Source organism: Rhinolophus ferrumequinum, assembly GCF_004115265.2.
Source record: "Rhinolophus ferrumequinum isolate MPI-CBG mRhiFer1 chromosome 3 unlocalized genomic scaffold, mRhiFer1_v1.p scaffold_36_arrow_ctg1_4, whole genome shotgun sequence".
In the NCBI taxonomy this organism is placed as follows: domain Eukaryota; kingdom Metazoa; phylum Chordata; class Mammalia; order Chiroptera; family Rhinolophidae; genus Rhinolophus; species Rhinolophus ferrumequinum.
In genome coordinates this window covers 632,520-648,082 of record NW_022680354.1, presented here as the reverse complement: position 1 = coordinate 648,082, position 15,563 = coordinate 632,520, and the positions used below count along the sequence as shown (strand labels likewise).

The 15,563-nt window shown below is 48.2% G+C and overlaps 1 protein-coding gene across 1 annotated transcript; it reads left to right on the top strand.

Annotated features, from left to right (window-relative positions):
* Nucleotides 1-548: 548 nt before the first annotated feature.
* SFT2D1 (SFT2 domain containing 1) lies at nucleotides 549-15,133 on the top strand. The gene is made up of 8 exons (XM_033100430.1): nucleotides 549-724; nucleotides 6,848-6,934; nucleotides 7,487-7,569; nucleotides 8,661-8,742; nucleotides 10,697-10,732; nucleotides 12,045-12,103; nucleotides 13,401-13,430; nucleotides 14,918-15,133. The coding sequence occupies exons 1-8, from the start codon at nucleotides 662-664 to the stop codon at nucleotides 14,955-14,957; spliced, it is 480 nt and encodes a 159-aa protein (XP_032956321.1). The 5' UTR covers nucleotides 549-661; the 3' UTR covers nucleotides 14,958-15,133.
* Nucleotides 15,134-15,563: the final 430 nt, after the last annotated feature.

Sequence of the window (15,563 nt, the reverse complement as noted above, 5' to 3'; positions counted from 1 at the left end):
CCCATCAGATGTGCTGAATCCATAGGACAAGGAAGGAAGTTAGGAAAGGGGACAAATAAAAGGCCTTTAAGTAAGTAATACTATTCCATTTTAAATGTTCCCAGTCGCCAGAATGCTGCCCACAAGAACCCCCCTGCCTGTCCGTCAGTGTTCCCATATTGGCCCCCGGATTCTGCTCTGAGTGTCGGCCCCGCGTCGCGTCTGCAGCCCTGGACCTCTGGTCTGCAGTACCACTGCGCGAGGGCCTGAGCACCGGGCGTGGGTGTGCGGCGCCCCGCGTCCGGCCGGTCTGCCTTCACCCAACGAGCAGCGGCTGTGCGCCGCTGTCCTGACTGCAGGTGACGGGACACTGCTGCAATTCGAGCCCCGGTGACTCGCTGCTGCTCTGCATTCCTGCGTGACCACTGCCACTCCGCCAGCCGGCCAGAAACCAGCGCAGCGCGGGACCCGCCTACCAGGCTCGGCGGGGCTCGGCTCGGCGCCCGGAAGGCCGGCGGGCCCCGGCGCGCATGCGCGCGCTGCTACGGCGGCCGCAGGGGCCTGGCCGGAAACGGGTGATCCGCACTTCCGGTTACCTGGAGGCGTCTCGGGTTCCGGTTGCCTCCGAGTGCGCGAGCGGCGGGTGACCGAGTGGCCGCAGCTACGCCCCGGGAGCAGAGCCATGGAGAAGCTGCGGCGGGTCCTGAGCGGCCAGGACGACGAGGAGCAGGGCCTGACTTCGCAGGTAGGGCGCCCGCGGGCCTCCCGTCCCCGGGCCTCGCAGGGTCCCAGCGCCCACCGCCCCCCGGCCGCGGCTGCGACCGCGGAGGGGGCTGAACGTGTGCCTGGTCAGGCCGGCGGTGTGTGCGGGAGCGGGGCCGCCTGTGCGCGTACAGCTGACGCGGGAGCCCAGCCCGCCTCCGGGGAGCTCCGGGGGCTGCTCCGGGTGTTCACGGAGCGTGCGGGGCTCAGCGCACTAAGGGACCCGCCCACCCCCGCGTGTGGCCTCCTGACCGGGGACCGCCTTGCTGGCTCCCCTCTCCCGGGCAGCCCGTCTGCCCGCACGCCGCCCTCCGCCGGCCTCCGCTTGGCTTTCGGCGCCGGGTGGGCTCTGCGCGGGGCCGGTGCGGCGCCGTGAGCGGCGGGCGCGGTGTCCGCCGGCGGCAGGAAGCCCACGTCTCCCAGTTTGCTTGCCTGCGTTTGCCCCGGGAGGTACATGAGGTCCGGTGCGGGTGGGTGTGTGTTGTGGAAGTAGGGAGACCAGGTGAAAATGCAGGGCATGGAGAAGTGAAGTGGTACTGAATTACAAGATGTTTGTGCAGGCATTGAGCCTGGTGAGAACCTTTTTTTGTTGCTTTAAAGCCCTTGTCTCTGGGCCTTACCCACGGGACTTGGTAAGGAGTTACTTCCTCTATTGAGAGAGTTAAAAATAGGAGCGGAGCAGGAACTGCTTCATAAGTATTTTTGTTGTTTGCATGCAGACAAGTTCTTGTCTGCCTGTCGCAGAAGTGGGAACGTTTACAATGGAATAGTGTTACGTAAAGAACTTTTCTTTGTCCCCTTTCCTAACTTCCTCCGTTGTCCTGTTTATTCAGCACATCTTGTGGGCAGCATTCTGGGCTAGTCGGTGAGGCTTCAGAGACTGTGAGACAAGCATCTACTTAGTGAACCCTGTAAGCAGTTTGACAGATCATAGTGGTGCTGTGACAACCCCGAAGTGTTCGCTTGGTGCAAATGTAGTTGCGGTTTTTGCAGGTTTTCACCTTTTAAACCACAGCTGCTTTTGCGCCAACCTGACAGTAATATGAGAAACATCAATAGGCCGTAATGTCTCACCCAGCCCATTTCCGGGACCGCTGGTTTGTGCTCCAGTGCACACTGTAGCTCTGTTACACAGCACAGTGGCCATGGCCACGTTTGACGACTTACCTTTCAGTCAATTAATGTTGAATACAATTTAAAATCCTTTCCCGGGCACACTGGCCACATCAGGCACCTGTGTGAGTGGCTGTGCACAGGACAGCGCATGAGTGGGACTTTCCTTCCCAGGCAGTGCTGTTGAACTGAGCTGCTTTAAACCTTGGGGGCGTGAAGGGCGGAGTGCCCCTTTTCTGGAGCCCACCTCTGGAGGGGAGACAGATATGTAGAGACGTCATTGGTTAAAGACGAGCGATTCGAATGGACAGCAGCTGTGAGTTCACAGGTGATCCATTCCTTCCTTCAGGAGCTCTCAGTACCGCCATATGTGTGGCCCTGTTCATGGTGCTGGGGTTACAGCAGTGACCAAAACAAAGCCCTCATCCACTTGGAATGTACATTTTAATTGGGGGGAACAGGTTAAAAACTAGTAAATATAAACTGTGGCAGCCAGTGAGGAGGGGACGATCACCTAGCCCACCTCCTGGCCCAGAGGTTAGGAGAAGACAGGCCGCCCAGGGAGAGGCTGCAGGGGCCTCCACGTTGCACATCGAGGAGGGAGGTGGCGAATGGTCAGAGAAGAGGGTGACAGGACGCAGAGGAGTGTGCCGATGGTGTTGAGGATGGCTGGGAGTGTGCTGGAAGTGCGGCAGAATGCACACGGGCGTGGAGGGCTGGATGGCATCGGCTGGGGCGGGGTGAGCACGTGGGCAAGGCAGTGAGGGAGGGGCGCTGCTCCGTCCTCCCGCCCAGGTGGCCTGGAGGCCGGGGACAGGCAGAGCAGCCACAGTTCTGGGGCCCTCAGACCAGACGACCGGGAAGATGGCAGGGAGCTGTGAGCTCAGGGATGATGCATTCCTTCATCATAAGACCTGAGCCAGGTCTTAGAGACGCGTAGACAGGGCAGGGGCAGGCCTAGGAAGACACTTGATCTCCAGGAAGAGGGAGACAGACAGGACAGGCAGAGGGAGCAGCCGGTGGGTGGATGGAGTCTCAGGAGAGCGCCATCCGGAGTGGCTGGAGGGAGGGATTCGTCCAATGCGGTGAGAAGGAAGGGATAGGGATACGGGGTCTTAAGAATGCCCCTGGAGTGAAGCACAGGGAGCTGCCTTCCTGTCTGGAAGGTTTGAGTTGCGTGAGGGCGGGAGCTGGGTGGTCAAGGAGCGTGCCTGGCATGTGCCGGGGTGGGGATCCCATCAGCTCCCAGGTTAGCTCCTTCGAGAAGAAGGGGCTCTCGCTCTGATGGGCACCCCTCACTTCATTCAGGTCTCCTCCTGTACCTCCCAGAAGGGCCTGCACCTGACGGATCTGCTGACGTCCTGCCTCCCTGGCCAGCTCCGCCCTTTGACCTGCGAGTTTCTCTTCATGGGATGATGCTCATTCTGTGGGCATTTGCTGCTCGGAAGACAGCTGCCCTTTCGTGTTCCCTGTTGTAGTTCCCAGTGTCAGGAGCTCAGCCGAGTTGGGGGAGAGAGACCTGGGCTCTCAGGGGTCGGAGGCCCCAAGCCCCAAAGGGAAGGGCTGATTCAGCCTGAAATCACTTTCTGCGATGGGATTAGCAAGAGGCTCACGCTGGAGGAGTGCCCGTTTCACCCCCGGACTGGGTGCGGACAGTTGGGGGTCTGCTCACTGCTGAGGGAGCCCCACGGGCAGTGGACCCTGAGGTCAGGAGGAGGCCACAGGGAAGGCTCCCTTAGGGGGCAGAGGCAGAGAGGAGGACGGTGTCCTTAGGGTCCCCACGTGCCCTGGCAGGAGGCCTTGGTGGAAGAGGAGTCCTGCCCTGCCCTGCCCTGCCCAGAGCCTCAGATAAAGGGACCCGGAACTGGGGTGCGGGGCCGGGAGTGAGACGTGGGAGAGGGCGTGGCAGACCTGGCCCAGGCCTTGACCTCAGCTCCTTCAGACACTGCAGTGTGCGGCCAGCACCACGCGTGCCGTGGGCAGGGCAGTTGCCTGGGCCACCTTCTCACCAGGGCCACACTCCACCCAGCACTTAGCCTACGAGCGCTCGGTGGCTGTTGGGTGGCTGGATCAGCGAGCACAGGGTGGAGGGGGAAATCAGTGAGCGTGTTGCTTGTTTAAAATGGAAGACGCTTAAGCACATGTAAAGGTTAATGGAAACGGTGTCAGGGACAGAACCTGGGTAAAGCCACGTTCACTGTTGGAGAGGGCAAAGAAGCCCCTAAGTTCCCTGTGAGTCCCTGGGGAGGCAGAGGGGGTGGGATCTAAGGCAGGGTGGCCCGGCTGACCTTAGCCGCTCTGCAGTGACCTGAGGACAGGAAGAGAGGGTGTCCCTGAGGTGCCTTGGGGGTCTGGTAGCAGCAAGCGACAGCCTCCGTTTTCTATGTGAGAAAGGGAAGTTGTCTGCTGCGAGTGGAAGTGTCAGGGCAAGAACTGGACGTCTGAAGTGGAGGGGCTTTGAAATGGGGTGGTAGAAAGCAGGTGGTGGAGAGAAGACAACAACACTGGCCAGAAGTTGATGAGGACAGGGTTATGGTGCCCGTGTCGTGCCACGTGACTCCGTCCAGGGGAAGAGGAAGGAAGAGTCGTGGGGTTTGCCAGATGGATGCAGCAGAAAGGAGGTTTAAATGTCTCATTGAAGCGATGTGCCGCGTGCCGTCCACTGAAAGGGGGAGAAGGATGGTGGGCTGGAGGAAGGGCACAGGCGCAGGCCAGTCGAGGCAGCTGTGGGTCAGCGTGCCCGGGATGGCATCGGGGTCAGGGAGCAGCCACTTGAAGTTTGGGGGTAGAGCAGTTTCAGGTACTACGACTGCCCTGAGTCACTGAGTGCAGTGGCAGGAAAAGGCCACTGAGATGAGGGGCTGAGGAACGGAAGGGCCAGGCTGTCCCTGTGGATGCTGACATGATCGAAGCCTGCGGGGTCCGAGAGGGGCCTGGGATCGGGGTCCTGAGCAAGAGAGAGTGACTCGGAGAGAGCTGCAGGTGACAAACGAGGACAGTAGGGTGGCTGTTCATGGATGAGCCTCCGAATACGGGGAAGGGACTGCAGAGAGAATGCAGTGCCAGCTTGTCCCATGTTGAAGCTTTGTGTAATTTGCCCAGTTGGGAGTTAGGAAATCTGTGCTTTGTTTCCGGATCCAGGGCAATTTGCAAGGTTGAGACAAGTCATGTGCTTGTGGATGGAATATTCCATATTTACAAAGGGAGTAAGTTGTCGTAGGTTTCATCGCATGGAAGATGGAGTAAGGGAAATACCTCCGATTATACAAGTAAGCACACTGAGAGGAAAATGAACTGGCCACTGCAAACTAGCAGTTGAACTTGTGGACAACGGGGTGACTTGAACTTGTGACAAAAAAGAAAACTGGATGGTTTTTCCTCTCCTTCAGCCCTCACATCACTGTGTGCTCACACTGTCCGGTTAGAGATCGTTCTTCCTGATGACGTTTCCATTTCCTTACAAACCAGTAGGTCGTTTCCTACGTAATGTGCCGTTTTCAGGGCTTATTTTGTTCTAGTAGTTAAAATGTATTGATGGATATTCTTCCTGATCAGAAAGAATAAAGTTTAGATGTTTTTATAGGCAAGTTTAGTCTTTGTTTAAAATCCAGTTATCAGTTTTGTTGTAAACAGATGACATCACTGGCAACAAGAATGTCTGAATTAAATCAAAAATTTAAGAACATTTGAAGTGTGTTAAACAGTGATGTGTTACTGTGACAGAGTCTTTATTAAGTTATTTTTATCTACTTTTCATGCTGCATAAGGATTCAAAGATTAATCTCCTCAGGTAATTTTGAGCTTTTGCATGTAAAACTTTGTGTTTACTTCATTCTTGAAAATACATGATAAGCACGTGGTCTTATTTTTAAGTATATATGGTAATGTAAGCTAGAAATTTAAATTTTGGTATATAAAGTCTTACTGTATATATCTAGTTTCTTGAAACACCTGTTGTTGAGACTTTTTCAGCCTTATTGGGAAAATAAGTTTTAATAATGTACTTAGTAATCTGAATGTGTGTGCTTAATCATTCTGCATGCCGGATTGTCGTACCGTATAAAGTATGCAGAGCAATTTCTGTGTTGTTTTAATTTGGTTAGAATTTGCAGGACACACAGGAACGTCGTTGCTCTGGAATAAATTATCATCTCAAAACTGCATTTTAGTAACAGTCGGGAGGTACCCAGGGCTTTCCGAGTTGTTTGGCATGAACTCTTCTTACTAAGCAAAGTTGACAGTGTGTCTGATGAGACACACTGCTGGTGGCTGCCCAGGGCCCCGTCGTTAGGCAGGTGTACCCGCCCCCAGTGGCTCACAGCTCTGCCTCTGCTCACCCTGGAGCTCCCGCAGTCACCCCCACTCCGCCCCGAGCAGCTGGCAGGAGGTGGGGACCGGAACCAGCCCCGCTCCAGGCAGGACTGCCTGAGCGCGTTGACACTGCAGGTCCACGCTGAACTCCAGCTGACACTCATCCTTGCTCGGTTCCTCGTGCTTCGTCCAGCTCTCCTCGCTTCCAGCAGTTGCTACACAGGAAGCCCTATCTCAGGCTCTGCACGTAGGGCACCTCACCTAAGCAACCTCAGACAGATGCTGAGAGAGGTGTGGGATGCCTCAACATCGGTCAGCATTTTGCCCGTCTGGTCGCATCTTTCCTCTAGTTTTTGAAATCACAGTATTTTATAATGTACCTCATGTGATTTCATCCAGCTCAGTGTGCATATCCTGTTCCTCCCAGGTAGGGGCTCTTTAAACGTGAGCACAATTCTGTTGTCACACCTGCCAAAGCTAACAGTGGTCCCTCAGGCCCTCGTGGTCCCCAGAGCGTGTTTGTAGTTCCCTTCCCAAACGTGGGGTCTCCATATGCTTAACCCACATGCAAAGTAACACTAAGATCCGCCGTCTGCTCGGAAGGAACCTGGTCTTCCTTGAGTGCAGAGGATCAGTTGGGTAGTGGGGGCCTGGGCAGGTCCTAACCCCCCTCTTCCTTAAGGGCCTGGACTCCTCGTCCCTGAGTTTCAGCACCAGGTTGAAGTGGTTTGCCATCTGCTTCGTGAGCGGCGTCTTCTTCTCCATCCTCGTGAGTTAAGGCCTGTGTGGCTCATACTTTCTATTTGTGTCAGACCAGTAGTCCCGGTTAGTGCCGACAAGCAGTCCGCTTTCCCGGGATTGCTCCGAAACTTTTGATGGGACACATTCAGATACCTGATGAAAGGGGTAGAGATCAATACAAAGATGCAGAAATTCACATTTTGGGGGGTTTTGGATTGTTAAAATAATTTTAAGAAAAATCAAACTAGCTGCAGAGTTAGTAATTTAGATGTTAATTACGTTTTTAACTTGCCATTTAAAAACAATATTTAATTTAAGTAGTGTGAGTTTACTCACATGTATAAAGAAAGTTGTGTTATGGCTCATTTACATAGACTTACATGCAAATACACAGAAGATTCAAATTAGGAAATAACATTGAAAATTAACTGCTTTTTAAAATGATATAATCAATATATGCAAGCACATTTATACTTAAAATGTGTATTATTATATATTTATATTACTACTGTAGCACATTTAATTTTAAGCCATTACAATGGTAAAATTATTTTGAAATAACTATAATATTTTAACTCAGGGAACTGGATTGCTATGGCTTCCTGGTGGCCTAAAGCTTTTCGCAGTGTTTTACACCTTTGGAAATATTGCTGCATTAGCAAGGTATGTACAGAAGTTTAGCTTCTTAAAATACTTCGTTTGCTATCACTCTCCTGAGGACTTTCCGAATAGGATCTATTTCTAGAGCTCTGACATGTGAATTCAGCACAGAATATGTATTCCTTTAATAAATACTTACTGACGCCTGCTGTGTGCCAGCTGCTGTAACGGAGTGGTCATGTAGGAGTAGCCAGTCCCTGTGTGCCAGGGACTGTCTGCAGCGTTTTGTATCTGTGACCCCAGTTATGAGGGGGGCACTGTTAGCACCCCTCTTACTGCTGGGGCTATGCCTGGCGAGGTGAGGAGGCGCTCCCGCCAACGCGTCCTCTGAGCCCAGTCCCTAGTTTGGGAAGCCTGCATCCCCGTGCGGCAGGCGGTGGGTCAGATGACCAGCGGCCTAGCCGGACGACGGGGAGGCAGGTGGTGAGGCAGAGGCGCGGTGGGCTGGGCCGTGGGCAGTCCTCCCTGAGGTGCATCTTTAGGGTGCTGATGTCCCATCTTTGGGGTGGTTGTCACATGTATGAGCTCTGCGTTTGTGTGCACTTAGCTTTCAGAGGTGACCGTCTGTTTCTTCTGGAATTTTCTGGGTCAGAGGTATTGTCAAGTGAACAGGCGTGAGTCAAAGCCGAGCTCAGTGAGGGCTCGTACCTGTGGTGCTTCTGGTTCAGGTGGGGTCTGAAAGAAGCCTGAAGTAGCAGTGCATGTGGACCTGCTATGAGAGGCTTTCCAGGACAGTTAAGTACTCGTGGAGGTGGCCTTGCATTGTTCTGGCGTGTAACATGTGCACAGACAGGAAATCGGGACTGATACTGGCAGACAACATATTGACAGGCAGCCTGTCAGCTTGCGACCGCTTTGGCTCACTGGTGGCTATAAAATCCCACTATGAATAATTTGTCAAAAGACATTTATGTTTCATAGAAAACTAAAAGACTAAAGTTTCCTTTTAATAGTAAGGGAAAATTAACCAGATTTAGTGAGAGATTTTTATTAAATAAACGAACCCAGGGTTTCTTTTCTTGAAAGAGTTTGTTTTTATGTGACCACGCAGGTTGGGTGGTCCCTCACTCAGTTCTCCTGTTTATTTCTAATAGCACGTGCTTTTTAATGGGGCCTATGAAGCAGCTGAAGAAGATGTTTGAAACAACAAGATTGTTTGCAACAATTATTATGATTGTAAGTAAATAGTGAAAATCAGAAAAAAACCTTTATTGAAGTATTTTTTGCATTGTTATTTTACAAAAAAAATTGCGCATTTTTATGTAAGTCCTTTGTCATATTTCTCGTGTTGCATATAATGATTACATCATGCAGTCTGTGTGATTAAAGAGTGTGAATTATAGAGTATAACCTAAAATGATTGGCTGCGTAAACGCTACTACTTTCTTCGCATGTGTCTAACATTGCAGCTCTGTATTTAAAATGCACATTAGAACTGGATGTATTTCATCTTCAAGCCCCACAGAACGTTTCCTAATGGATTGCTGTGTGCACTTTGTGGACGGTGGGCTGGAAGACAGATCACTCTGGCTCCATTTGAGTCATCTCGGGGAGAGTTGGCATTGATTTAAGTAGCCTGTCCTCTGGTGTGGTAGCTTCCCTGTTTGACCAGTTGACAAGCACGTCAGCAGCCTGGCTTCTGCAGCAAGCAGTTGCGATGGGGTCTGTCCGGGGCTGCCGGGGCTGCTTGGATTCGGTGCTGTCTTTGTCTTTGAACAAGTGTGCTCTTGGACCCAGTTTTTGTCACGCGTTTTGGGTTCTTAGCTGATGGTTGGTGGGTATTACGGGCAGGGGGGGCCCAGGTCCCCCTCCACCCAGGCCTCTGATCCTAATTCCGTCTCTTGCAGATTTCTTTGTCCTTAAAGCCTGTTTTTGAATTTAAATGTCATTCCTTTTAGCTATTAATTTGCTTTTCAACACAACTAATCTTTGTAGATTTGTAAGTAAGGACATGTTTTCAGCTGTAATGTGTGTGAATCTTCTCCCTCCTTCCCAGAGTAAAAACTTTTTAGCCTAATTTTTTATCTGTGTCCTTTTTCTATCAGAGTTAGTGCCATTTTACTGATTTTCCCAGTTATTTTGAACTTCCTGTGTTAGCTGGTAGAGCGGCATATATATTAACATTGAACTTTGTCTTGGTTGCTGAGAAACGATCTTACACCGTTAGACTATAACAAGGTTATATTCCACCAAGATTTTATGTGGATTCGTTTTATTTAGGACATCCTGGAACCCATCTTAGTGATGCATTCTGCCTTACATACATAAGCATGAACTCGAAGGGCTTTTCAGACAGAAACATAAATATTTCCCCAAAGAGGTGGTTATTTATTCATATGATGAACTTTGGTGATGGATTGAGTCATATCGTTTCTAGCTGAATGCTTTGCGGGGTCTCATTGCTGCCGACACAAGCTTAGGCCTAATAGTGATGGTAAAGAAATACTGCCACTCAGCACCTTCTGAGTGCCAGCCCCAGACTCAAGCGCGTTACCAATGTATTGTGATTTGTTCCTGCAAAGCCCTGTAGAGCTGGCAGAGGGTATCATCCTCCTTCTGAAGGGAAAATAACTGTGGTCTGGACCAGGTAACTGACTTAACCAAGGGCACAGACCGTAGGCGGCAGAGCTGGGAGCTGCCTAGGTCTCTATCTGCAGATCTCCTGCCTGTCACCATTGCTGCCACCTGCCTCCTTGGGGGGCACAGAGATGTGGAATGATGATGTATGAAAATCATTCCAGTAGATTCCTATGTAAAGCTAAGTACAGGAGAAGCTGCTGTGTTAGCAGCGTACCATAAACTGTCGGCGGTATTGTTACTAAACATTAGCACAGTCGTTCATAAGAGCGGCTGTTGTCACTGAACCATTCTGCAGACATTCTTTCTGTTGACATGAGGCATCAATGGGTCATTTTCGAGTTGTTTCCATTTTGCCAGGGAACACTACAGTCATAGATTTTAAAGTAAAATGATCCTCATGGAATATGTAAGTACAGCTGGAGGCAGTGGTCTCATTAATTTTCTTCTTTAGTATGTTGTTACCATGCAAATGAGTGCAGATTAGTTTATGCATTTTTATTAAGCTTTTGAAGGGACTCAGACTTACCATAATTTCTTCCCTTTCCTCCAGTTGTGTTTCGTATTTACCTTGTGTGCTGCTCTCTGGGTAAGTTTCATCCTCCATGCCTGCTTGTTACTAGCCTGGTAGACCCCCTCATCGGGGACGGTCATCACACCATTACCTGAGAGGAGCTCCAAGTCTGGCTCCTTTCAAACCCACCAGAGATTGGGTGTCCCTAAAATTGTGCCTGGTGACATCCCGTTAGTGGTTACATAGACTGTACATCTGAAACAGACAGGGGTGAGTTTGTCCTTACCTCTAGGCCGGGCTGGCTCCTCTGTTGGTCCCTGGGCTGTGAGAGGTTCTGCTGCCGGCCAGCGGGGGAGGGAGCCGCTGATGAGGGGCCAGAAACAAACCCAAACAAATGGATAGAACGGAGACGAAAGCGCATCCAGGAACCTTAGACCACCGCGGGTAGGATGGGCCGTTCCTCATTCGCCTCGAGAAGTCCCCCTGTTGCAGCTCAGCGTTCTGATCACGCGCCCGACTCGTTCTTCTTTATTTGTGGTTCCCTGTCTGCTTCCCAGGAGGGTTTGAGGTGGTTCTGGAGCTAACCAGAAAACTATACATTTCCAGGAAGCAAGGGTCGTGTGTGACGTTCTAGAAATGCTGTCAGAAAAGGTCTTAGTTTGCTTTTCAGTTTTGATGATGTAAGGACTGAACGTCAGTTACGTGGGAATTGGTTTACACCTCATTTCCCAGCGTGGGCTTCAAAGAACATTCTGAACAGGTTTTGCATATCCCTGTGGAAAATTGGATTTCTGGTTTTGGAATGGTCTAGCAGCCTGTTTATTTAGAAGTAGATTAGAAGTAAGAGAAGTAAGTAAATAAACAATAAAGATGGACAAGAAATTCTAAAAATAGACCATTCAAAGTCATGGAAAGTATTGTACATTATTCTGGGAAACAATAAAATGCATTTTTCCTTCAAAAAATAACTCAAGACAAGGAGCAAGTGAGAAAGTAAAATGTGTAAATTCGACAGGGGCTCTAGATCTAATAACGGGGATTTTAGGTGTGGGTATGACAAGGGTTGGCCTTGACTTACGGCCCTGACGTCCCAGCTTGAATGTGTTCAGCCTGTGCACACTGATTCCAGTAACATTTACGGAACGCCGTAGAGTTAGCAGTGTTTAAATGAATGGACACAGAGAATTTTGGAAAGGAACGGTAGCTTATGAAATATTTAAATTTCAGTTCAACTGAATCTTAATTTCTCATACTAAAGCTGAATAAAATCAGTGGAGCTGTCACCTTACATTTTTGAAGGGGAAGAATTGAACTGGGTTGTAAAAAATATTTGTAAATATTTTTTAAAATCTTAACTCGTTATTTTTCTGTCTTTTGCTGTTGTTAGTGGCATAAGAAGGGGCTGGCCGTGCTATTCTGCATATTGCAGTTCTTGTCCATGACCTGGTAAGTCTCACCTGATTAGAACGCAGTGCCAGGCGTTTGGTTCTGAGCCGAGAAGCCTGAGAAAGTCGTTGGCATTTCATGTGGCGGTTGAAGTGGGTGCCTCGGAGTGGGGAGGGGACGGACCTGAGAGGTCAGACGCATGAAGTCTGCGCGTGTCCCACGGTGACTGCAGCAGGGAGACCGGGGATGGGCTGAGGTCGCGCTGCTTACGCAGGCCCACCGCGCTCGTTCACTTCTTAATACGTGAAAGAGAAGTGCTAAGACATGAAGGTGGTGCCGTCTGAACGCACAGCGGCGAGGCCTGAGGGCACGTGGGCCTGCCATTCACTTGGCACTGTCACTGCATCCGCACTCAGCAGGTTCTCCTGAAGCTGACCCTGGCCTGGCCGTCCCTGCAGCTGCCGTGGGAGCGTCAGTGGGGAACCGGTGCTTCTTGCCTCTCTCTTGGCTGGTCCTTCCTCTGCCTCCAGTCCTCAGCCACGCCGGCTCCCCAGCAGACTTGGCCCCTTCCTGGGCCTTTTTATGGCGCGAGTAAAAAGGCCCAGCGAGTGTGCTGGTATTGAATGTACTTACTGTCCCTGCACACTTCCAGGTCAGACCGGGAAGGTGTTCTCACACATAAAATACTTTTAAGTGTGTCTTTCCTTTTCTGCAGAGCTAAGTTTTGTTTGCTCCTTCCAGCAGTCAGTAACGCCCCTCCTGATTTTGCTGTTTTCAATCTCCTCTTGGATGGTACCCAGTCTGGGATCAGTCTTTCTTGCAACTGTTTCTCCCTTTCCATCGACAGATGTGCTTTCAATGACAGTTCGGTGCGGTTCTCTGTATGTTACAGAGGAGCACTGTGGAGGAGTTTTGCTCATTTTCAGTGAAATGGGGAACGTTTTAATTGACTCTGTTGGTCATTTTCTATAGTATGTTGCTTTTTATTGCATCATCTGTATTTAATGATTGATTTATCTCTAAAGGAGAAGCAGTTTCTGCTTAAATTATTTGTTTTTATTTAAAAAACAGCTTAAAACGGGTAACCTTTTGGTTAATAAAGAGCTCAAACTTTAGCAGGCAGCAGAGGCACTTAGAGTTTGTTCACCCAGTTTCTCATTCAGGGGGTGTGGGATCGGGCCTGGGAATGTGCATTTTTTACAAGTTCCGGCTGACGCTGGGGCTGCTGCTGGGGTGGTGCTTGGCGCATCACTGCAGCGATGTGCCGCCATACTTGTTATGGTGGTAGAATGTGGCCATTTGGCATAAAGAGAAGCATCATTTCAATTAAGTTTCAACAAATGGCTTTTTTTTGCAGGTACAGTCTGTCATACATCCCATTTGCAAGGTAAGCATGTTTCAATTCCATTTTGTTTTTACTGCTCTAATTATCTTCACAGAAATGCATGAAATTTAGTAATTTTCACATTAAAATGTTATTTAGAAGGCTGTTGTTTTTTGTTGTTGTTGGCTTTGACTTTCTTCCCAAAAGGAGATATTTTAAATGAGATGGATAGAAAGAAGCTTCTGTATAAAGTGAAGCCATTTGGAACATAGTAGCAGATTTTACTCCTGCTTCTAACACCTGCACCTGTGTAGTTAGGGAACTCTGACAAGAGTTCTGGATCCTTCCATGATGCAGCTATTCATTAAATAGGATGTGGAGACTCCAGCAAAATTCTACTTAAAAAAAGGAAGTTAGTGATAAAATGAGGTCTGATATATGAATGTTTGTGTTAAGCCAGTAGAAACATATTTATTATATATATATATATATATATATTCTATATATATATTATATATTATATATATTATGTATTATATATATTATATATATTATATATATATTCTATATATATTCTATATATATTCTATATATATATATTCTATATATATTATATATATATATAGTCAAGAGGTAACTGCCATTTATATTTTTTCAGAGAAATGCACTAATTTAGTTGTGGAGGGCAAGACAAAACTAATAGTAATCTTAAATCTGACAGATTCAGAAAAATACTCTGTTGAGGCACAGCTTAGCTTCTTTGTAAAATTTGGAAACAGGTAGTCTGTGAAAAAGAGGAAGGTTGTATGCCTGATGTGAACAATGAAGGAAATTGGCAGAAAGTCTGTTTTCCTGTGGCTAGTTCTTTTTTGATGAACCCTTATAAGGAGAAAAAGCCAGCCAGGGTCCAGTACAGGTGCGAGGCTGAAGCAGAACGCTAGAGGTAACTGACCGTCCTAGGACGTGTGCTGCACCTCCCTACTGCTGCTCACCAAGGACAAGCTCATCTAGAAAGGTGTCCCCTTCCCAGACAGGCTCAGAGCAACGAGTCGGGTCTGCCCCTCTGTAGGTCTCCAGTTCAGCAGTCCCCATAAAAATAACCTGAAATGAACAAAAGTATGAAGTACTACTTCAAACAAACTCGTTTGGGAAAAATTATTAAAGTTGACTGAAGTTTATCACATGGATTTTTTTGGGGAATTCTTAGCATGCATTTATAAGCATTTTGTTTTTTAACATCCAGTTTGTTATTTCTTGTTAAAAATTAGTTCTTTTGTTAAGGTGTTTTTGGCATTTAAATTTATTTCTTCATATTAAGATTAGTGTATGTGCTGGTAAAGGTTTCCTAAAATAAATGCCATTTCGGAAATTAACAAATTTTTTCCGAGTCTCAGTTCTTGATCTCAAGTTCAATCTCAAGTCTTATGTGTTGGGGTACCGCCGAGTTCTGGTGCACAGGTGATGGTGCACTTGTCTCTTGGCAGAAATGTCCCCTGAGTGGCCCTGGAGGCATATTATCATACCACTTTGTCTTCCTTTTTTTCCACCAGGGACGCAGTGATTAAATGCTGTTCTTCTCTTATAAGTTGAAAATCAGAAACTCTTCAAAAAGAGCATTTGAAAATTGATGTACGTTTTTTTGGTGAAGGACGTTTTTCCCGGTACAGTAATCACTCCTCAAACCACTGCAGTGACAGCTGAAGACCATTTTGTGTACTGGTAGAACTTCATGCTTGATTAAAATGCTAAACGCTTGTCATGTTAAATTCTTTATATGTCATTAATATGTTCTTCCAAAGAGAAGATTTTAATCATTGCTAGTTAGTTGTAGATGTTTAGCCAGTTTTTAAATCTTTTCTAAATAGCATTTGAGATGTGAATATTTAAGGATAAACCTGTGCTGCAAGATATAGTCAACTTTTTGGGCTCTTTTTAAATGTCTAGCTATTTTAAGTGTCTTTTTTAAAAAAAAATTTAAATGTGAAATTTTTTACTTTAAAAATTGCTTATTATATGTAATAAAAATAATATATAAATCTTAATAATTTTGAAATAAACCCACACTTGGAAAAATAACTTTTTCTGGATCACATTTACGGTATTTTAAGTGGGCGGTACCTTGGTTCAGCCAGTAGAATTTCGGCACTGTGCAGTTTTCCTGGAGAAGAGTAAGCTACAGTCCGGCCCTAACAATGT